This window comes from Gadus chalcogrammus, chromosome 15 (genome assembly GCF_026213295.1).
Source record: "Gadus chalcogrammus isolate NIFS_2021 chromosome 15, NIFS_Gcha_1.0, whole genome shotgun sequence".
Taxonomy (NCBI): Eukaryota; Metazoa; Chordata; class Actinopteri; order Gadiformes; family Gadidae; genus Gadus; species Gadus chalcogrammus.
The window spans coordinates 17805328-17826838 of NC_079426.1; the positions used below are offsets into that span (position 1 = coordinate 17805328).

General features: G+C 44.8%; 2 protein-coding genes across 3 annotated transcripts; one reads left to right on the forward strand and one right to left on the reverse strand.

Moving 5' to 3' along the window:
- The first annotated feature begins 12 nt into the window (after window positions 1-12).
- On the forward strand, window positions 13-14744 carry fam149b1 (family with sequence similarity 149 member B1). Of its 2 annotated transcripts, XM_056609263.1 has the most exons (16): window positions 13-617; window positions 1089-1205; window positions 2373-2517; window positions 3475-3623; window positions 4185-4328; window positions 6244-6408; window positions 6907-7088; window positions 7823-7962; window positions 8687-8755; window positions 9333-9457; window positions 10105-10341; window positions 10736-10880; window positions 11396-11527; window positions 12308-12389; window positions 12686-12823; window positions 13241-14744. In XM_056609263.1, exons 1-16 carry the CDS (start codon window positions 571-573, stop codon window positions 13318-13320), a joined length of 2097 nt encoding a protein of 698 aa, XP_056465238.1. In that variant the 5' UTR covers window positions 13-570; the 3' UTR covers window positions 13321-14744. The 2 variants fall into 2 exon arrangements, with proteins under 2 accessions (XP_056465238.1, XP_056465239.1); XM_056609264.1 differs by lacking the exon at window positions 8687-8755.
- On the reverse strand, window positions 13951-16943 carry dnajc9 (DnaJ (Hsp40) homolog, subfamily C, member 9). Its single transcript, XM_056609265.1, has 5 exons — window positions 16575-16943; window positions 16325-16465; window positions 15708-15962; window positions 15150-15236; window positions 13951-14688 (listed from the first exon to the last, which is right to left on the reverse strand). The coding sequence occupies exons 1-5, from the start codon at window positions 16746-16748 to the stop codon at window positions 14587-14589; spliced, it is 759 nt and encodes a 252-aa protein (XP_056465240.1). The 5' UTR covers window positions 16749-16943; the 3' UTR covers window positions 13951-14586.
- Window positions 16944-21511: the final 4568 nt, after the last annotated feature.

A 21511-nucleotide genomic window follows, 5' to 3' on the forward strand; every position in this document is an offset into this window, starting at 1 on the left:
CATAATCCAGATACGCAGTTCGTTGTCCGCAAGCAATGCAGGGAGTTGTAGTCGTAGCTCAAACTACCAGGCTGTTTTCAGCGGTATCCTAAAATCAACTTCCCAGGAGGCTTTGGAAACACGACATAGGGTATCCATGGTATTCTTGTTATTGTTGATGTGCCACTTACCATCTAATCTTCTCAAGGTGCAATAAAACAACCTCGCTACTTAAGATTTCCAACGTCTGCTAACATAGTATGAACAGTATACAACGGACTGCATGCTTAAGACACATGGAGCTGTAGCAGGTTCTGTGCACACTGCTTGTTCCTTAGACAGCTCGCCCACGGCGGCTCTCGTTTAGCTCCACCACCACACAGCGTTAGCATCTCCGCGCTAGCTTACATCGACAGAGATGCCCAGCAGCACACTGATGCCCTGTTTCATGATCACGAATGGCGTTGGTCTGCTGCTGCCGGAGTACATGTCAGAGGGTTTGCTTCAGGAGTTAATAGTGATCATAGCAACATAGGGCAAGGGCAATGATACAGGAGGGTGTCTGCAAATAAGACGGAGGAGGACAGGAGAATGATTTCACGATACAACCGACGACCCGTATCGCACAAACTAGAGATGTAAGTAGAAACAAAGTGCTCGTCATCTCAGATAACTGTCTTGGTGTATGTCTTCGGTACCGAGTCAATAGGTGGACAGACACTGACGGGACCGTCCCACGTGTGCACCTGCTTGTGTGCATCTGGAAGACCTTGGTTCCCTCTCACTGATGATTAACGATGTATCTGTGTACCCACCTAATGGATCTGTCCACCGACAGGTTTACAACAGTGTAGTAGCCTTTGTGAGGACCGATGTGTCACATCATCAAGACTAATGTACTGTACATTGCAAAATGCTGCATATTGCTTTGTAATTCTGTATTGCTTAGTTAACTTAATGTGTTTTGTTGTTAACCATACAGAACACCTTAGTAGACTATCATAGACTATCAATACATTGTACGGTTGTCACGTTTGTTTAGTATGTCAACAATGTAAATCCACATAATGTATTGACTGTTTCCAATGTCCTATGTATTGGTGGGCCAGTCGTGGTTTATCACGGAACAGCCTTGACCACCATCCACACCCAGACGAAGTAGATGATGTCCGTACGCCTCAGCATTACCTGCACGACCTACAGGAAGCTGTCTCCACTCACAACAGGTAGATTACTGGGACATGGGCTTTGCTACGTTCATTAAGCTATAATGTTAAACTAGGGCAGCCAATGGTTTGACAGTGAAACTCGCTAGTTGAATGCATACAAGCCCATGTAATAAAGAAAAAGTATTTTTAGGTTAGAAGGCTGATGGAAAGTTTTTATGAATTAAAGCATTCATTATAAATATGCAGCCTTACAAAGACTGATCAATAAGACAATAAGGAAACCAGATTGTAAGTGCCTCTAAATGTATGCCACATAGATAGACCCATCCATCAGTGTCTGCTGTGGACATTCAGTAATGGTACACCATCTTGAATGGACCATTGATTGTCAGGGACTGGTTACATGAAAGACTTGATACCTGAGCAAAGTCATTTAAAACATCATATCGGATTGCCGTCTTCAGATTCAAGCAGCTGTGGTAGAAATAATAAATAATAAGCAGGCTGCCTTGCTTGTTGTCAGATACCATGTAACTATATACCAAACGTTTGATAGGCTATTCAGATCTTACACCTACAATAGAGTGGCGAAGTCACGCCCCTTCCGGTAGAGCTCATGGGACCTATGAGATCGAAAAATATGAATGGGTGTCAATGGAGAGAAAATAATTATTTTCTGGTCCCGGTCTTTATATGCCCTGGATTACACATATGTTGTTTGTGGATTTAAATGATATTTTTCATGCAAAGAGTTCAACCGTTTATTGTGCAATTGTTCAGATAAAGGCTGTAGAGAAAACACAACGAGAAAGACTCAATCTTCTTCACGAAAATTTTTAGTTTTCTTTGCATGAAAAATTATCATTCAAATCCACAAACAACATATGTATAATCCAGGTCATATAAAGACTGGGACCAGAAAATAATTATTTTCTCTCCATTGACACCCATTCATATTTTTCGATCTCATAGGTCCCATGAGCTCTACCGGAAGAGGCGTGACTTCGCCACTCTATATGAAGGCTGGTACTTAGTGTGTAGAATACCTTTTCAAACTCACTGCAACCAAGAAGTCAGAAAAGAAGATGTTCACCTCTCTAAAGACAAAATTGATTCAGAAATAATCTAAAATATTATAAATATTTATAATGCCTAAGCATTGTATTGTGAAATGGTTGGTTTTATTCCTGCAACACCCAAACACTTATTCACATATTTGTTTAGTTCACAGACGTCGGCTGCGTCCGGACCATCAGACTGTCCAACGGTTGTCACAGGTGACATCAATCAGTCGTGGTCGGGCATCCACAGCTACACAGGGACAGGTATCTCTACAGAGAGGAGCTCAGTCTTCTCCTGGGGCTACGATGTAAGTACCGTCCCAAAGAAACGGCTGTGTTGGTGGCACATGTTTTTGTATTAATTTCCTTCTTACAATAATATTAGTCTCAAACTCATGTTTATAATCGATTCTATCTGCTTCTCTGTGGAAACTACTACATACAGAAGAGTTCATTACTCTACTGTATGTCACACATTTATTTTCAGACTTTATGACTGACTTGGTATTTATGTGGTCAGACAATCTATCTGGATGTATACATAAGTATACCATCTGCTTGGTATGAACATACAGCCCAGGCCCAACTCCGTTGGGAGTTGGTATTCCTTGGTTTATACCTTGTTCAAGTTCCAGTCAGTCCCACAAAAACAACAAAGACCTTTCTATAACTCTATGATTTATTCATCTTCGTGTCCTCACATTGCCTCCGCCAAAAATGATAGAGAAATATAGAAAATATTTTTAATTGGGTTCGAGAGAATCCATCACACACAGACAGACAGACAGACAGACGGACGGACGGACGGACGGACGGACGGACGGACGGACCTCATCTCTGGGCATTCATCTCTCTATTTTAAGTGTTTCTTCTTTCCCTCTTAGCACATGCTAAAACGGCACTAGCTCAGGCAGTTAGTCCTACAGCCTCCTAGTTTGGGGCAGCTATCTCAGGCAGCTATAGCAGCTCATCGACATGCTGTCTCAGCTCGCTGTGAAACAGACCAAACTCTGCGATGTGCTGCCAATAATTGATGAACATGATGCAGCCTGTATGTCTCCAGGTAGCTGAACCATTATTTTGTTGTCTCTCTCTCTACCCCTGCCTCTATTTGTTTCTCTCTCTCTCTCTCTCTCTCTCTCTCTCTCTCTCTCTCTCTCTCTCTCTCTCTCTCTCTCTCTCTCTCTCTCTCTCTCTCTCTCTCTCTCTCTCTCTCTCTCTCTCTCTCTCTCTCTCTCTCTCTCTGTATATCTCTCGTCCCGCAGGAGTTTGACAATGCGGCGTCACGGCAGGTGCAGCAGATGTTTGAGGAGATTGACAGGGAGCTCTACGAGGGAAGGGGCGGGGCCGGCGGACAGCTCCGCGGGCTGCAGGACGAGTGTCAGCAGTGGGCCACACGCTTCCCACATTTGCGGTATAGATAAGGCGTCATACATACAACATACATACATACATGCATACATACATATAGACACACACATATTTGCGCAAACACACGTATATGTGCACAAACACACACACGTGCACATACAACATACAACTCAATAAAAATAAATTTGACTGTGCATTGCATGTATTATGCAATATATCAGAAATTCACAAGCTCTGAAGTCCTGGTTCCTTGCCTATTCTTAGAAGTGCAAATACATTTTGAAAAGACGGCTGTCCACTATGGAGTTGCCTCTAAAACCCACAAGAATCCATCGCGGTATGCCAAATACTGTACACCTTTATCATCATAGCAAGGCCGTCCTCCTCATCACCAAGCCCCAGCTCCTTCTGCATTTCTTCCGCTTCCACTCGCTCTTTAACAGCCTAGAAGATAAATACATGATTGATCAGTCTGAGCAGTTCTTCAGTTTTAGTGTGTGTGTGTGTGTGTGTGTGTGTGTGTGTGTGTGTGTGTGTGTGTGTGTGTGTGTGTGTGTGTGTGTGTGTGTGTGTGTGTGTGTGTGTGTGTGTGTTCCTACACCAGGATCCTTGGCACTCAGCTGGTGTGTCCCAGCGACGAGGGGTTCCAGTGGTACGCCACCTCAGGGAAGAGCAGCTCCAGCATCCAGCCTGCAGCCGAGACGGACGGGGCCTCCACGACGCAGGACAAAGACAGGCCAGCCACAGAGTGAGCATCCGTTCCACAGTCAGACTAGTGCAGGGATTCTAATTTCTAACCTTAATTAGCAGAATAACCTTGTACCTCGTAATGTTAATCATTGGTTGAAAATCTCGACCACAGGTCACAATGCAATTGTATATTAAATATTGTGGCCGATTTTCAAAACGGCTTCTAACGGCCAATCTCGCTCACACCTGGTGGTATAATATGCCACCTTTAACGGTAACGTTTTGGTACTGGACCTTCGTACAATGGCAACATGCAACGTGTACAATTATATGTTTAAAACATTTAAAAGGAAACTACAATTTTCAATACAATGTGAAGAAATAACCATTTTGACAATATGTCAAAGAAGTTTATGATTTATGTTGCATAGCTATTTCCTTAAGTTATCAGCTAACACAACTGTAGCAGTGTCGTGCCGTTTTGGAGCATCACTATGTACCTTGCTATCATTGCTAGTGGTGTAACGTAACAAACAAAGTACCTATCAAGATTTTTACTTGGTTATATTACTGTTTTCCTGTAAATTTTACTTTCGCTACATTATTATTTAATTTTAGTCCAATACATATGCAGTGGGCTCATCGTTACTCGCTACAAAATGAATTCAGAAAAAATAATGGTATTATCGTGTTAATGTATTATCCTTGATAATGACCCTGCTGACTATTTACCAATTAGGGACAAGTCAGTATTAAAACTTCCTCCTAATCGGAAGCAAAGGAGCCCCTTTAAAGCCCCTTTCACACAAAGGAACACTACTCACACATAAAGCTACGGTCATGAACATTTCCGTCTTGCGCTCGTTAGCACATGGCGTAGCAATGCCGGAATTTGGGCAAGGGGACGGGCCTGCAGATGGCGGTAATGCAAAAACATAAACACAAATTTTGCGGGCTCAGAGTTGCACCTTATATCGGAACCTCTCCAGTTTCCAGAAATTATTGAAAAAAGGAGCTGGTTTGCAAAGAAAATAAACTGTATTGATATTGTTACCAGATCACCCAAAGGCATTTGCTCATTGAGATAAAAAGTCGCAGATTCAAATATGTCCTCAGCGAAGTCTTGAGATTGGTTCGCTCACTCTGGTCTTATGGATGCCTAGCGCCGTAAAGCTTTCAGCTGGGAAAGTGACTGCTTTCAGTCACAACACAGCCGTACAGGCAGTGATCCGGAAATGTCTGGAGCAGGAACATTTCATGTGCTGTTTTCCTGGAATATCCATCCCAGTTCCCATTCAAACACGACCCCATTCTGGATTATAACGTCAAATTGCAGGGAAAGACTGCATGTGCTCATTTTAGTGCTGATACTTAAAGTACATTTTGTTTGAGAAACTTTATGACTTTAACTCAAGTCATTTTCTGTTATTTTTAGCTAAGATATCTGCACATTTACACAATTTAAACTTTTTAGCCCTTGTTTGTGTAGGACTTATTCGACAGTTGGTCAAATCTTACACCCTGTTTGCACCTTTCTAAATACAACAATTGAAGTCGTTAAGTATTTCTTTAGAATCTGAATGGCATTTCACTAGCGGGGTGATGTGGGGCGACAGCAGGTCCACGCCCACTGTGTGTCTCGCTCCTCTATGGCTCACTGTGTATCCGGCGGCAGTGCCTTGCCACCTGACTGCTCTTAGACCATCAATTATGGATGTGCCTGGGTCGGCTCTGGAGTTTTTGTGACCTAGATAGTGTGACTCTCCAGCTATCAGAGTCAGTCGGCTCGGGAGATAAAAAAAAATCGATCAGAGTAACTAAAGTGGATGGTGATGTCACATTCCCCGAGCCATTTACCGCCGCCCAGTGTATCGTTATACGACTCTGTGGTCAGTGCTGGGGGGGGGGGGGGGGGGGGGGGTCACTTCTATGCCTTGATATTTGAGTGTGTGTGTGTTTGTGGGGTCGGGTAGGCTGAATGTCCAGGGGAGGAGAGCGGAGCTGGTCGAGCCCCCCCAAGCAGAGGAGCCGGACGGACCCCGCGACGCCAGCGGCTGCTCTCTGGGTCACGATGGGGCCAGGGTTATTCTGGCTGAGGGCCTCATGGAGGAGTACCTGGCCTTTGACAGCAGGGACCTGTGAGTGAATGGACCTCCTCACCGCCGTGTCCTCACTACGCCTGTTTTAAGTGTTCACGTGTCAGGGGTTTTCCCGCCATCGTTTTTTCATGTTGTCTGCAGCATTTTTAAAACATTTTCCATCAGCATTTGACCTGTGTCAGTTTATTCCCCGTTTCGGTCAGCATTTTGAAATCCTCACTTTCCGGGCGTTTTCCCCGGTAACATTACAACACAAGACCAGCTTTTACAAATGTATCCTCTCGCGAGAGCAAAGAACTGAGTTTTTGGTGGATGAAATATAATAATAATAATAATAATAGTAATAATAATAATCCTTTTCAAATGGAGGGACACAATGCACACTCCATTCAAGTTTGCACTATTCTCCATTTGCTTTCTATGTCACTGAGATGTTCTTGGTTTTTATGTGTGATTGAGATGTGTGAACAGCCACCTCCTCACATGCTGTATCTACTCCCCCCTTCTCGGGCCCCTGGTTTGGCCCCTTCCTTGCAGGGACGAGGAGCTGGAGCAGGAGAGCTCGGAGCTGGACCGGAGGCGCCGCTGCCTGCCCCCGGTGTCGCCGTACCGGTGCCGGCGGCAGGCCGTGTTGGACCTGCTGTTCGATGACGTGTGGCGGCAGCTGGTGGGCTGCATGGGGGAGCTGGTGCAGCGGCACTGGGAGGGCTGCATCTCAGGTGGGGCCCCCAGACGCCACCCCCCCCCCCCGCTGGCTTCTGTTACCATCTGCTCTCATACAAACATGTTTTCTCCTTATTCGGGGGGCTATGCATTTATTTAACGCATGTGTATTCCTTGAGTATGCATACTTTAGAAGCTGCATCAGTAAAATATGTTAGTGATGTTATTGATTGATTCTTTATCGCGATAAATTCATACTTTTATGAAACCCAGAGGAGAAATGTGTTTGCAATATTTGGAGCCCCTGTATTTTGCTGATTATACCATACAGTAGTCTCACAAATCAGTCTTTAGTTTAACAGCCAAAGTCTGATGGCATACAAGCAAAAAAATTGGTTCACGGGGCGTTTCATTTTCTTTGGCTTCAAATTATCGGACAAATCACCTTGCTGGAGGCAAAATCTGCGTTATTTGGTATGGGTCTCTACTGGAAACTGACGGGCGGAACCACAACAAACGTGATTTGGCTGACCCTTGATCTTAGATCAAGAGGAAGACATGATAACATAACCGATAGCTTCGTCTTCCCATTGTCTGCAGCCCTCCTTGGCCAACTGTGAACGGGTACTTAGCAGAACTGGTCAACTAAACGTCAAATTAGTTTATCATTGCAGGACTATACAAAACAGGAACGCTGAGCCCCTAACACGTTCTTGTTTCCGTCCCAGTCGGACACACACAGAGATGAGTTGCATCATTTGATTGTTTTATGTTACTGTGTGATTGACAGATGACGAGAAAAACCTGAGCCCCTGCGGCCAGCAGGACCCCCAGAGCTCCTTCATGCTGCTGTCCACCCTGCCCACCACACTGCTGCCCCGGCTGGACCAGAGCAGGCCGTCCCAGCTCACAGCCAGCCCGCAGTCCCAGGTCAGCCCAGGGCATGCACACTAGGCCGGCCGTGGGTATGGGGGTCTAGCCCAGGGAGGCTCTCTATGGATCAGTTAAATTAATAATAAAGTAGCATTCATTTGTGGATTATATAATCCTAGTTAATGAACAGGGTAATATATGAATTGGTTGTGGTGGACATAGTCACTGTTTAACGCACTTTACTGGGATTCTATGTTAATGCAGTCTGCGTCAATACTGGATTGATATGTTTTTCTCTTTTGCTTGGCCTTTGGCCTTCCTTGGGATAGTTAAGCAAAGGCCTTAAAACCAGGCCTTTTACATATGAACTTACATATGGTCTTAGGGGCAGTTTTGGTCCCTTTTAAATTGTTACTGTGTGTAATCGATTTAAATTTTGTGTTTGTGTGTTTAACATTTGTTTTAATTCCATTATGCACATGCGTTACATTAGCTATGGGGAATGTGAGTTGTATTTTTTTCAGGTTTGATAAATAGTGTCATATCATCCTCTTTGTTTCCTTAGCAATGAAGTCTTTGGGGATTTATCAAACCACTGTTTCATCTGCCTGTAGCTCTTTTCACTCTTTAATAATTCATTAACTTTGCCACTTTTCCTTCCTTTCCCATTTCAACCTATTTTCCCTTCACCATCTTCACTCCAACTCCGCTCTGTGTTTCTTTATCTCATCTCCTTCTTCCACCTCCTTTATCCTTTGGTCACTCTTTTTCCTCTCTTAAGAACCCAAAATCACGGGGCTTAAAGCACAAGTCCAGACGGAAATCCAAAAAGCAGAAAAAGCCATCCACTGTATGTAGCCCTTTCCTCTAGAGCCAACATGGCGGCCTACAATGTGCACAACGCTGATGGTGGCTCATTATCTTGATTCTACAATCATTTTGCTTGTGCCTGTGGATGGGATCTACACCACTACCTGCCTGATTTTAGTGTATATGATTTTCGAACAATGCAATGTATTTTATATCTCCCCTTGAGTGGCACTTTGGCAAAGACTTGGATGGGTCGATGTTCTGCTAGTTGATGCGGGAACAATTGAGTTTCCTGATTGCTTTGCATGAGGAATAACCGCTGTACCATTCTAATTGTAAACAATGATGTGGAAGTAACAATCCTGTGAACAAATGTCAATAACTATATGTTGTCTTTTTTTGTCTACTTCTTCACCTCCTCTATCTCGTTTTTCCTCACTTCTCCACCTCCCAAACTCTCCCTTTACCCTCCAATTACTCCTTCCATCTGCTTGTTCCTGCTTATCCCCTACGCCTTCCCTCCATCCCTCCATTCCCCCCCATCCCTCTGTTCCCCTCTCCCTGTCCCTCTCTGTGATGTCTCTGGCGGGGGCGCGCGCGGGGGGGGTGGTCCTCAGACGACCAGGGTGCCCGTTGGAGCCGCCGCGACCCACCAGAACCTCAACGACCTCATCGTCATCCACGGCATTCCCCTGCAGCAGAGGAACACGGCCGCCCTGGAGAAAGCCCTGGAGAAAACCCAGTAAGCACGCGCTCACGCCGCGTCAAGAACACGCATCGGCGCTCGCAGGAGAAGGGTTGACATCCCACGTCACGATGTCGTCAGACGTGGGATGGCCTGGATTGGTTCTCAATGTGTTGATTCCATGTACGAGGCATTGCAGGGTAACTTATTCAATGCAGAGAGTAAGACCCCCTCGCTTCACAGAGTCATATAGTGGTCTTTATTGTTCAATTGAGTTTTTATTCCTCATTAGCTTTGTAGACGACAACCATGGCTGCAGGGTTACTGCTATAACACTAGTAAGCTTCGTATACGCCAAACGGATACTGTCACAGTTGAATGCCAGGCTGTTCTGTTCCTCGTCCCCATAATGTGTGGGCGAGACTAAAACAATCCAGCACAACGAGACATGACGGTTTGGAGCTAATTCTGGGCACCATCTCACGGAACAAGTAGCACAGTTTCACAGCCACCATCGGCCGCAGGGAAACGTGGCGAGCGCAAGTGGATCAGGCGATCGCTTCACACATTCAACAGTGCTGTCCGGCGCTGTAGGCCCGAGCCCGGCCAGCTGGCGAAGGGGAGGGCGCCGGTGGAGGTGCCCACCGGTCCACTCACACCGCGTCCTCTCCCCCCCCTCCCCCCCTCTCTCCTCCGCCCCGCAGGGAGCCAGAGGAGCGGCCCGACAGACAGGCGTCCCACCGGCCCGCGTCCAGCGCCGTCCCCTCCAGTAAGTCCCGCCCCCGCCGGCCCCTGGAGCAGAGTTTCTCCTCCCTGCCGCGCCCCGCCCAGTCCTCTCGGCGCCGGAACCCCCCGCCGCGGACCCTCCTGCCCCTGGTCCCGGGCCCGCCGCAGTCCAGCGGCGTGGGCTCCATGGACGAGGTCATACGCGGCACGCGGCTGTGAGTAGGGGCTTGTTTTTTACAGGGGGAGGGCTGGCGAGGTCTTAGATGTTAAACCTCAACTGGCTGGAGATGGACCCAGCGAGACCTGCCTACCTCAGATGGACTTCTGATAACATTGCTGTCAAACTACGACTTTGGGAGTTAAAAAGCATTCTATCAGCACTAGCACCAGCTTTTTTCATAATGTCATGGTGCTATTTGAGGTCAAATTTTTAGCATTTGGATAGAAATGGGACTGTAGTTTGTGAGTAGAAATGCCTTTCTAGTTGGGCCAATGGGGATCGGCCTTTCCACGTGACTGGCTGACTATGTGGTGAACAGGACCAGGTCGTTGTCAGAGCCAGTGAGCATTGTCCTCCTCTGTTCTTAAATGGTGTCTCTGTCTCCACAGAGCCACTGCCGGCGACCGCCTCGCCCCCCCCCTGACGCCCCTGGGTAGGAACACTCTCCTGCCCCCCATCAGCACGGGAGAGCCAGAGACCCACTCCGCAGAGACCGGCCCGGGCCATCACGCACCGCACCCCAGAACCTCCCAGGTGCAGCCCTCATCTCTGGGGGAAAAAAAAAAAATAGCTGGAGGAGAAGGCTTTCAGTATAGCTCATAGTATTAGCTGCATGATCAGGGTTGGCACCTGGAGAGTTAGGGTACAGGAATAGACATGGGCCACCTGCAAGAATGTCGGTGTGTGTGTGTGTGTGTGTGTGTGTGTGTGTGTGTGTGTGTGTGTGTGTGTGGTGTGTGTGTGTGTGTGTGTGTGTGTGTGTGTGTGTGTGTGTGTGTGTGTGTGTGTGTGTGTGTGTGTGTGTGGTGGCCCCGATTATTTAATGCACCACATTTTCTGCAGCCTCACCCAACCCCAGAGTCCCATCAACCTGGAACGGGCCACAATCCACCGTCACTTGGGATAAAAGCCACTGCTAAATGACACACAGGCATCCAAATACGATATAGTACTATTTATTTCTACACTGCATTGGCCCTATGGAGGTGTTTAGCCATCACAGCTATTAAAGAGATAGACCACCATTGTAACCACTGCGGTCCATCTAGCGACAGAGGGGATCGTCCAGCCGCGCCCACAGCGCCGTGGTGGACGACGCCGCCGCCGTCTCGCACCACAAGGAACGCCACCACCTGCTGCTGGACGCCTTCTCCCGCCCCAACACAACCCACACTTACCGGGTAGGACCCCCGTCAAAACACCCTCCTGAAGGGGGAGGATTGTGTGAAAAGTGTGTTTGAGTTTAAATTTGCTTGCTTTTGCTTCAAATCAAACTGGATCCAGAGAGATTATGGTTGTTTAAGCATCCTATGTTGTGTTTTTTTCCTTGGCAATAAAGGAGAATCTAGGGTTTTTCCATCTCGACCCTATTTCCTGATCATTTCGGGTGTAAGGGGCTATTGCAGACAATTCTTGTTTAAATTGGTCCATTAATGTTGGAGAAAGCTGCATCTTTAATCTGTGAAAAAGCGGGCTGCATTCCAATGTAATCCTATGGGGAAATAGCACCCTGTCAATGTAGGTCCTCCTAAAGTTCTTGTATTTGCTATCGACGGGCTCACATCATATTCTAACAGTATGGATCCCTACAGAGGGATACACCCTTATCCTTCCCATTTTGCTTGATCCGGTCTGTTGGTTATTGAGCTCAAGGATTCAAAAACAAGCACTTTTAGTTGTGTACATTGACAGAAGCTATAGCTCCAAAGGAGTTACATTGCAGCCCTTTTTCACGGATTTCAGCTGCATCGCTCTCCCTCAAAACTGGACCATTTCCAAATGTTTTTGCTTATATTAGTCCCTTAAACCGAAAAGAGGGGGCCGGTTCTCTTGTAAGGCCCCAGCTTGTTTAACTAATTTGCTTTGATCTTTGATTTGATGAATTAACCAAAATAGAAAAGTGGTTCATTATAGGTAACCCTTGAATTCACTTTCGATTGGTTTTGATTCCCCCCCTGCAGTCGGATACTCCGTACCGTCGGTCTTTCACGGTGCTGGACAACATTGGCCAGGGGCGGCAAGGCAGGGCCTCCGTTGGCATAGGTGAGCCCAAAAATACTAAAGCAGTTCACTGATACGCTTCTGAAACTGTAAATAATTCAAATAATTCTCAATCGAATGTACGGTTAAAAGTCTTGCAATCCTGCAATGATATGAATGATTGTTATTGGAGACAACAAATCCAAGCCAAGGGTAGTAGGCTGCTCTGAAGCTACTGAGCTTATTAAACACTTTATTATGCATTCATGCTTTTAAATATATAATGTATACTCTGTCACACTCTCAATACTCTGTAACGTTGATAATATATTCATTTATTCATTGTGGTTTCTCCTAAGACTCTCTTGGCATTGGTGTGACGGGCATCAGTCTTGGCATCAGCAGCTCTTCCTTCTTAGACTCCTTTTCCCATCATCCCCTTGGCCACTCGCCCATTGAAGATGAAGAGGAGCCAGACACGGCCGCCCCCCTACCAGGTCAGCATAGTAGCCCACTCTGGAGTAAACCCTCAGAAGCCCTTGGTTTCCAGTAGATGTAAAGTTTTTTTTTTATGCTCAAGTCAGTACAAAAGTGCATGGTAAAGTAGCCCTGTAAAAAAATGCAGTGCAAATTCTTAATACATTCTAGGGAAAAAATGAACATATTTTGATCAAATCTGTGGCGTTTTAAAGCTCCACATGAAAAATCAACTGGCTTTCAAAATTGCAATCTGCATGTCATTAGTGGTTAGGGGGGTTAGGTTTGACTCTCAGCCAAAAAGCTTCTGGGTTCAAATCCCAATGCTTACCTGACCAAGACGCATGGAAAATCCACTCTAGGTCGCTTCAGATGAAAGCGCCTCCCGCAGGGTAATAGCAAAGTAGGTTGACTGTAGTGTTCTTCCTTCATCCCAGCTGTGCCCGGGCCCGCCATGCCCACACGGGGCCACGCCCGAGGTGCTGCGTCCTCCAGAAGCAACCGACCAGGCTTCTGACCCCTCCCACCTCCTGGGCCTCCGCCCTCCCCCTCCACCCACCAACGAGCTCCTCGCCTCTTCACAGCGCCGGAGAGAAACCCTTTGCAGCGACCATCTGTGCCCTTGAACGTGTTTGTTCAACAGCAGTAGCACAAACTCTTTTGGGGTGGTGGTGGTGGTGGTGAGGAGTCTTTTTTTAACCGACCTCCAACCTTATTTTTATTTGGGGGTCATCGTTGTCGTTTCACTATAAATTCAGCTCATAAAAGCTGCCAAAGACAGTCCAACGTCGACACACACTCGGTTTTCTTCCCGTGTGTATATTGTGTACAATTGCGTATCAATCTTTAATTTAAACATTGTGAACTTGACGTTAACACGTTGCATCGTCCGCTGGAGTGACCCATCGTCCAGGTAAATGACTATGCAGTTAGGAGCACATCAAGCCCCAGGTGGACGGGGAGATGAAGCACTTTTAGCCTCCGCCCAGAGGGCCAGGCTGTACCGTACTGTATATTTAAAACACCTTCCACTCTAACATCCTTTGGAGAAAAATATTATTTAACAAGTGTCATGATCTTTTATTATGGAATTATTTACTATTAACTACCGAGAGTGGGGAATATGCCATCTAGAAGTGAACTAAGGGAGTATGATTCAGCATTTACACTGAGATGGGATGTTTCACCACTGTTTAAAGCCATGTGCTGCATCAACGTGAGCACTACCTATCCAGGAAAAACACCTGTACATACATTAAGGAAGTAATTTGGGGCTAAGATGTTACATTTGGTGTATGTGTAAACGGACTACCATCCATTTCTATGCTCTGAATACATGCTGTACACTGTATCTCGTGTGCAAAATAAATCTTCAAAGTCGGTGTATTAAATCTATAACAATCTCCATCAGCAGTTTGTAATGATTTCCAGTTCGAAATGTACTTCCATTGATGGCGAGTTCAAGACAGTGTATATACCATGTCCTGTATTCAGACATACTTGAAGGGCATTCCATTATACCAACAATATATACAGTTTTAAAAATTACAGGTTTATTAGGCATTTCCAAGACTTTGGGATGCATTGGCAACATGGGTAGTTAAACTTATATTTTGATAATACAAACAGGCACATTTATACATTAAAGGGCAAGTAAAAGAAAAGTACAACTTAATTTCCCACCTACTTGAAGCAAATTGTTATTGGTCGGTTTAGAACAAAAAGCGTGATTCATTCAAACTATAAACACACGTAATATAGACAAACACGAGAAAACATCTGATCACTTCTTTCCCCTCCGAGTCTTTCCTCCTTTTTTGGAGTACTTGGCTTCCAGGTCTGACAGGAAACTGTTGAAGTTCTGTTCTCTGGACTGCCTTCTTTGCTGTAAAAGTAGAACAAATAATGTTGCTACAGCCATGGCTGACTGTGTGTGTGCATGAGTGCGTTTGTGTTGTTAGGGTATCTGCAGGTTTCAGCAAGTCAAATTTAAGACTAATACCACCTTGAATGAAATTTAAGACCAAAAACACGCAATGGTGGGGGTTGGCAACAGACGCGAGCCAACTTCGGAAACGGACCACTTCCAGCCAACTGTCCTTGAATTTGCACCTACCCATTGACGCAGACTAGCTAGCAAGCACGCAGATAATCGTTTATATATGCAGCTAGCAAGAAAGAAGCCTCTACATGTCCTTCCTGAAAAGTCCCACGAGAAAAATAAAAAAATTAATCGTCCTGCCCCGACAAATTTAAGATCTTGAGTTACATTTGTAACGAATTTAAATTTAGAAACATGAATTTAAGATTTTTTAAGGATGCGCAGACACCCTGGTTGTTACGTACCTTTATCATCATGGCAAGGCTGTCCTCTTCATCACCAAGCCCCAGCTCTTTCTGCATTTCTTCTGCTTCCACTCGCTCTTTATCAGCCTAAAAGAAAAATACATCAATAATACGATCATTTCAAATGGTACTCAAGTTGTAAATTTGTGTACTTGCATGCAACCACCACACTTACACAACCTGCCATCTTGCATGTTTACAAACGTAAGCCTGACTGATATACTAATGGAACCAAACCCTTAAACAACTTATAAGATGAAAAGTGATGCAGTGGGTGAAAAAGAGGAGCTTTGCATTGATCCTGGTCCAAATCCCATCTTGAATACACAACGTTTGAAAAAAATGCAGCATACTATGTAGATATGGGCTTAAATTAGCTACCCATTATTGGACAATTTTTGTTAACAAGTTGGACGTATTTTCACTACAACCAACAAAATCTGCTTGAGGCGAATGGAGACAGCACGAATGAAACCCTGCCCCTAAATTAACGACTAAGCGTCAGGGGGATTTGGTGTAACCTCCAACACCCGCTGCCGCCGCTGTCGTCATGCTCACCCTCTTCCTCCGAGCCTTGGTCTTCTTGGCGCTCTCCTTGGTGAAGGCGGGGAACGCGGGCACCTCCTCCGCCTCGATGGCCTCGCGGAGGATGGCGCAGAGCCGGGGCTCGTCCTCCACAGTGCAGCACATGGCCGAGCTGGTGATGAGGTCCATGTCGCCCTCGTGTTTCACGTACAGCTTGAGGAGGTCTTCGCGCTCCTCAGCCGAGCCCTGGTACTTCTTCTCAAAGTCCAGGATGTCCTTCAACGTGATCTGAATGACGGGTGGTGTGAGAGGTGGTTAGACACCCAAAGCATTAGTTACAGGAACATATTAGTCACCCACTGAGGTAGCGACCTCTTACACACAGTGTAAAGGGTCATTAACATTCCCTATTAGCGAGATGCAGTATGAAAATCTGAAATCAATGTAGTCATTGTGATCGACTTTTGTTGTGAGGTAGCACGGCAGGTGAGGAGGTTTGATTCTCAACTATGCAACACCATTTCACCTGAATTATTGTGCGAAGGAGATTCAAGACATGCTGGTTTGAAGTTTTGTGTACATGAAGAAATGACAATGGACCGCGGAAAACTAGCAGACGAGTCCTATTGATTCCATTTATAGTGAGGTACCGTTGGGAACAGCACTCTCCAGTAGTCCTCCCAGCATCTTTCCTTTTTCAGCGTGTCGCTCTCCTCGTCCACCACACCCGTCTCATCATAGACAGCCCTCTGCTCGGCGTCGCAGAGCACTGCATACAACTTCCCCAGTACCTATAGAAACACAAACCCACACACAGTCAACATCCCTCAGTACAACGCCTGACCATCGTCTTGCTAGCTAAACGTTTGTCTCAAGATCGTTCGACATTTTTTATCCCACCTGGAATTTCTCGGTGGCCAGCGGGTCATCGGGAGCCCGGTCTGGGTGGACCTGGAGGGAGACCTTGTAGTAGCTGCGGCGGACCTCAGCGTCGGTGGCAGTCCTGTCGACGCCGAGCAGGTCATACAGGCTGGTGGTCTGGAACAACTCTTCACATTTTTCAAGCAGACCCATTCTGCCGCTCTGAGTCGTCGGGCTTTGGCTAACCTTCCACCCGAAAACGAATGTCACTAAGCGTAACAAGAGTTACTACTTTTGAATACTTCTCAAAACGGCTTTTTAATCAAGATATTGATGTCTAATTCAGTTCCACTTAGAGTTCCTGTGGCTGTTGTGTACATATTCATTTGGCGGGCTGAGGTGCGTGGCTACGTAAAATTACGCGCATGCGTCATACAAGCGAGCGCTGCTATTGGTCATCAATCTCCGTGTCACTAAGAATAATATTGCAATATAATTACACATATATATATAATTATAGTATTAATAACAACTAATTTTATGTTTAAATTAATTCTCTGTACTGTTGTATTATTTATTAATTTAAATAAAATATATTTACTTAATTTTACAGTTTTTCTCAGTCGCTTTGGTACATTTCTCAGATAATAATCGAAATTCTCAAAATTACCTGTTCAATCTTCACATCATTTTGTCACTTGTGCAAATCAACAAAGCAGTTTCTCATTACTTTGAACAAGTTGCAAATGCTTTGGTACATCCATGCAAATGATTATGTACATTCTCTGCTCTTTCCTACATTATCAATTGCTTATTTCATGTTGATCAAAATGTATTGTAATGGGTCTCTATTGAATAGTCCCATCCCAACAACATTTAGGCATTAGTTCATTGCATAAGTCTGTACATGCAAAATGGTTCAACAAGTTGTCATAATATGTCAGGCATATTTCTACACATTTCCATTAGACTTTTTTCTAAATCTGTCTTGAATTGGAAAATTGTTCCTAGGTGAATCTTGACTTTCTCTAATGAAGGGAAATGTGTGAAACGTTAGATCAACCAATAATCAACCAGTTTACTGAAATAGCTCAAAGGTGCATCTCATGAACCATCACTGACAATACTGTATGGAGCACAACACAATGTTACAATGTCTGACAATGGAAGGACAAGGAATTGGACGGGGTCGAGAGAAGAAGAGGAAGAGGAGTGAGAATGAGAATTTGTGGCCCACCAGACAGGAACGTCTAGAGGTTTAGGAAGACTGCACTGTAATTCCTACAGCACTGCATGTACAGTTTTCCCCAAGGACATTGTCCTATGTTCACATTTCTATTTTGTTTTTTCTTTGTGCTATAAAGTGCTGTCTTTTCCTTTCTGTATCGCAATGACATGGTCTTTCGACAAATTACAGTACAAACAGTAAAAGGGTAAATGTGAATCTTGTCCAGTCTCTTTCAATCAATCTCCCACAGACACTAAGTTGTAACTTAAAATTTACAATAATTGTCTTCAAAACTTTAGCCATAGTTAACATCAGAAAATCCCTCCTGAGTACACAGAGTGTTATATTGGAAACATGACTTATCCATACACAATGACATAGGGACTTGTCATTCTGATGGCACTGACATGTTCATTGACACAGATATACTTTTGAGAGATGAACTAATTATTCTGAGCAAGAGAATGGCTTTTGCAGTTAATACATGGTGATTTGCTATTTGTATGAATTGTTTTGAGAAATGCACTTACTGTTTTGCAAATTTCGAGGATGATTCGAGAAATGTACCAAAGCGACTGAATTTCAGGCGCGTTCATCTTCCTGGTGATTATGGCAAGCCACCACTGACAGAGAATGACCTCATTCAGTCACGTTTCACCTTCATTATGCCGTAAAAAACGGATATGTATGGTATTTAATATAATAGTTTGAAAGTCTACCTTTCATTTGGAGTTTTGTTTAGCTGCAAAAAACAACCTATCCATCGTTTTTAAAGGAGACATATTATGGCGTTTTCACAACAAGTAAACATAGTATTTGAGTTCCAGACAACATGTTTTTGAAGCTTTTTGCTGGATATAGCTTTTAGGAAAAAAAATACCGCTACTCCCCTCTGTTTCAGTCCCTTCAGAATGCGCTGTTTCTGGTGTCTGTAGATTTAATGCAAATGAGCTGCTGCCCATTGACCAATGAGCTGTCAGACTGAACCACAGCATGGAGGAGAAGGGATTTTTGCCGTTTGCGGACTCCTGGAGCTCTATATAATAATAATATAATATAAATAATATATATAATATAATATAATATAATAATATTATGGGTCTTTATATAATATTATATCTAATATCACGGCCAAAAGCTTTGTGCGCCTCGGATGATATTATGAATCATAAAGACTGCGTCTGACGTCTCTGGCACTTCCACAACAGGTAAAGACTTGTAGTTGGGAATATCTCGGCCGTGGTTGAGAAGAATTGGGGGAACGGAACTTTGGCCTTGACTCTCTGAAGTCCATGAACTGCGACATGGAGAAGAAAGAGATGTACTCCTGGAGCTGAGCTGCCGGACTGCAACTGAGCTCCCTGCGCCAGAGCTGCCGTACTGCTGCCGAAGCTGCTGGACTGCCGCCGTCGAAGCCGTTCGGCCATTGCCGAAGCTATCGGGCAGCTCCGGCGGTGTACTCCGGGAGCTGAACTGCCGCCAAAGCTTTCCGGCTGCTCCGCAGGTGTCCTCCAGGGGCTGAAAAAGTCTGACAGGGGTCGCTTGGCGGCAGTCCGGCAGCTCAGCTCCGAGAGTACAGTCCCTTTTTCCTCCATGTCTCCTCCTCCAGACTGCTGCCGAGGCGCTTCCAGCGCTCCGGCGATCGTAGCTCGGCGGCAGTTCGGCAGAGAAAGGGATTGTACTCCCGGAGCTGAGCTGCCGCCGAGTTCCCCCCGCTGGAGCTTCTCGTCCGCTGGTCCACAACATCTTAGCTATGCTCTGGTTGGAGGGGAGTGGGGAAGTGGGAGGTACTATTCGACTGTGCCCCCTTCATACGTAGGAGGGGACGCCGAAACTGACTCGCTCGTTTCGCAACTGTAGGTGGGGTACTTTCAGAAATGCAGATCTCACTCAAAAAATCATGCACAGACTTTTGCATTACTTGAGTCCGCTTGGTCTGTTCTGAGTACATTAAAACAATCAAAGTGTGCAGAAGTTGGATTCCAATAATAAACAATAGATAAAGCTTTTGATGTTAGGTCTGTCTGCTCTTCTGTGGTTGGAATCTTTATAGGATTGTATTTTTCAATTGTGGAGTTTGGTATTGTATTGCTGCCCATTGGAATTACAGCAAGTTACAGTACATGCTCACATTTAAATATTATTTTAAATATTATTTTTAATTGTGGCACACTCGGCTTACCATAGTAAAGTTCGTCAGAACGGCGTTCAATACGGCTTAATGCTGGTCAGAACGCCGTTAATTGTAGGCAAATTGTGGCACACTCGGCTCTCCATAAGAACGGCGTTCAATACGGCGTAATGCTGGTCAGAATGCTATTAATTGTAGGCGAATTGTGGCACACTCGGCTTGCCATATCTGAACTTACGCTGAAAGGCTTTCAGAGCGCGTGCTGAAGGGCGTTCAATGTGGCGTAGAGTTTGTCGAAGGGCGCTAAATATGGCATAAAGTTGGTCAGAACGGCGTTCAATACGGCATACAGTTTGCCATACGGCGTTCAATACCTCGTAAAGTTGGTCAGAACGGTGTTAATTAACGGCGAATTGTGGCACACTCGTCTTGTCATACTGCGTTGGAAATCTAAAAGTTCTTCACTGTTTTTTAAAACAGCCAGAACTAACCAGAACTTAGTAGGATCAGTTTCAAGTTTGCATGCCATTATTTCCTTCCTTGATAACCTACTATCCTTTTTGCTTTTATTTATGAGAAGCACCTACAGTATTGCCATTGTATGGAAGGCATTTTTTTCATCACCAACTGTTGACATATTTAATCAAATCTAAAATGGAATTAACTATCAACACTTTTTATACTTCTAAAATCAGTGAACAGTTATTGGACATTGCTAACCACCCCAAACAAATACATCAAAGCTTTACAAACTCATATTATCTATGAGTTTGTAAAGCAATAACACTAACAATAACACTTCCCAAACCTTAATGGGAATGTGATCTGTCACTATCTCCCAACCCGGATTTCTGCACACAAATCTGCAGAAACATCTTTATTATGACCACCAACACCAACTCACAAAAGAAATCTAAAACATTATGCTAGATCAACCAGTCGGCCAATCTAATGTCAGACTACATTTCAACAGAGGAAACTGCAGCATGCAAAAAGAATATCTCTGCTTTTAAAATTATCTGGAATCCTTTCACAACTTTTCTACAAATTTAACAGTAAATACATCCAAGATACTTGGAAGTTTCCCCCATAAACTTCACAGTAAATATAAATCACATACATTCCCCTCACCCTCTCTTCTCCCCTCCCCTCTCTACCACTCCCACATCTTCCTAATTTTCCTCCCTTACAGCACCTTATAATCACACAAGGAAATTCAAATACACCAACACTCACAACCATAGCACTACATGTCACTCACATACACACAATCCAAATCACAATTCTAAACGCAGGTTCTTGTTAGCTTGCATTGTGAACGTCCGCAGTACCTGATGGGATGATGTGTATAACTTTTGCTTTCTTATGGTGTGCGATAACTTTTGTGTTACCTATTTATTGTGGGGTTCCCTGTGGGCCTACACTTTGCAGTGATGGGTTATTCGCTTAGGCGGACAACATTTGGGTTTAGGGCTCAATGAACCTGACCCAGTCTGACATGTTTGGCAGCTGCATGAATTGTATTAAATAAAGATTATTGTTTCTACATTTCTGGTGCTGCCTGGGTTGTAGAACATATTCCTCTAGCCGCAACAATCTGACCTCACATTTTAGGTT

What these genes read in the sequence shown, in the direction of transcription:
- fam149b1 (XM_056609263.1), top strand. Translation starts at nt 571, where the DNA reads ATGATTTCACGATACAACCGACGACCCGTATCGCACAAACTAGAGAT. An exon ending in TCTTCTCCTGGGGCTACGAT is followed by an intron (nt 2,518 to 3,474) that starts GTAAGTACCGTC and finishes CTCGTCCCGCAG; the next exon opens with GAGTTTGACAATGCGGCGTC. An exon ending in AAAGCCCTGGAGAAAACCCA is followed by an intron (nt 9,458 to 10,104) that starts GTAAGCACGCGC and finishes TCCGCCCCGCAG; the next exon opens with GGAGCCAGAGGAGCGGCCCG.
- dnajc9 (XM_056609265.1), bottom strand. Translation starts at nt 16,748, where the DNA reads ATGGGTCTGCTTGAAAAATGTGAAGAGTTGTTCCAGACCACCAGCCTG. An exon ending in TGGCCACCGAGAAATTCCAG is followed by an intron (nt 16,466 to 16,574) that starts GTGGGATAAAAA and finishes GTGTTTCTATAG; the next exon opens with GTACTGGGGAAGTTGTATGC. An exon ending in GGAGAGTGCTGTTCCCAACG is followed by an intron (nt 15,963 to 16,324) that starts GTACCTCACTAT and finishes CCCGTCATTCAG; the next exon opens with ATCACGTTGAAGGACATCCT.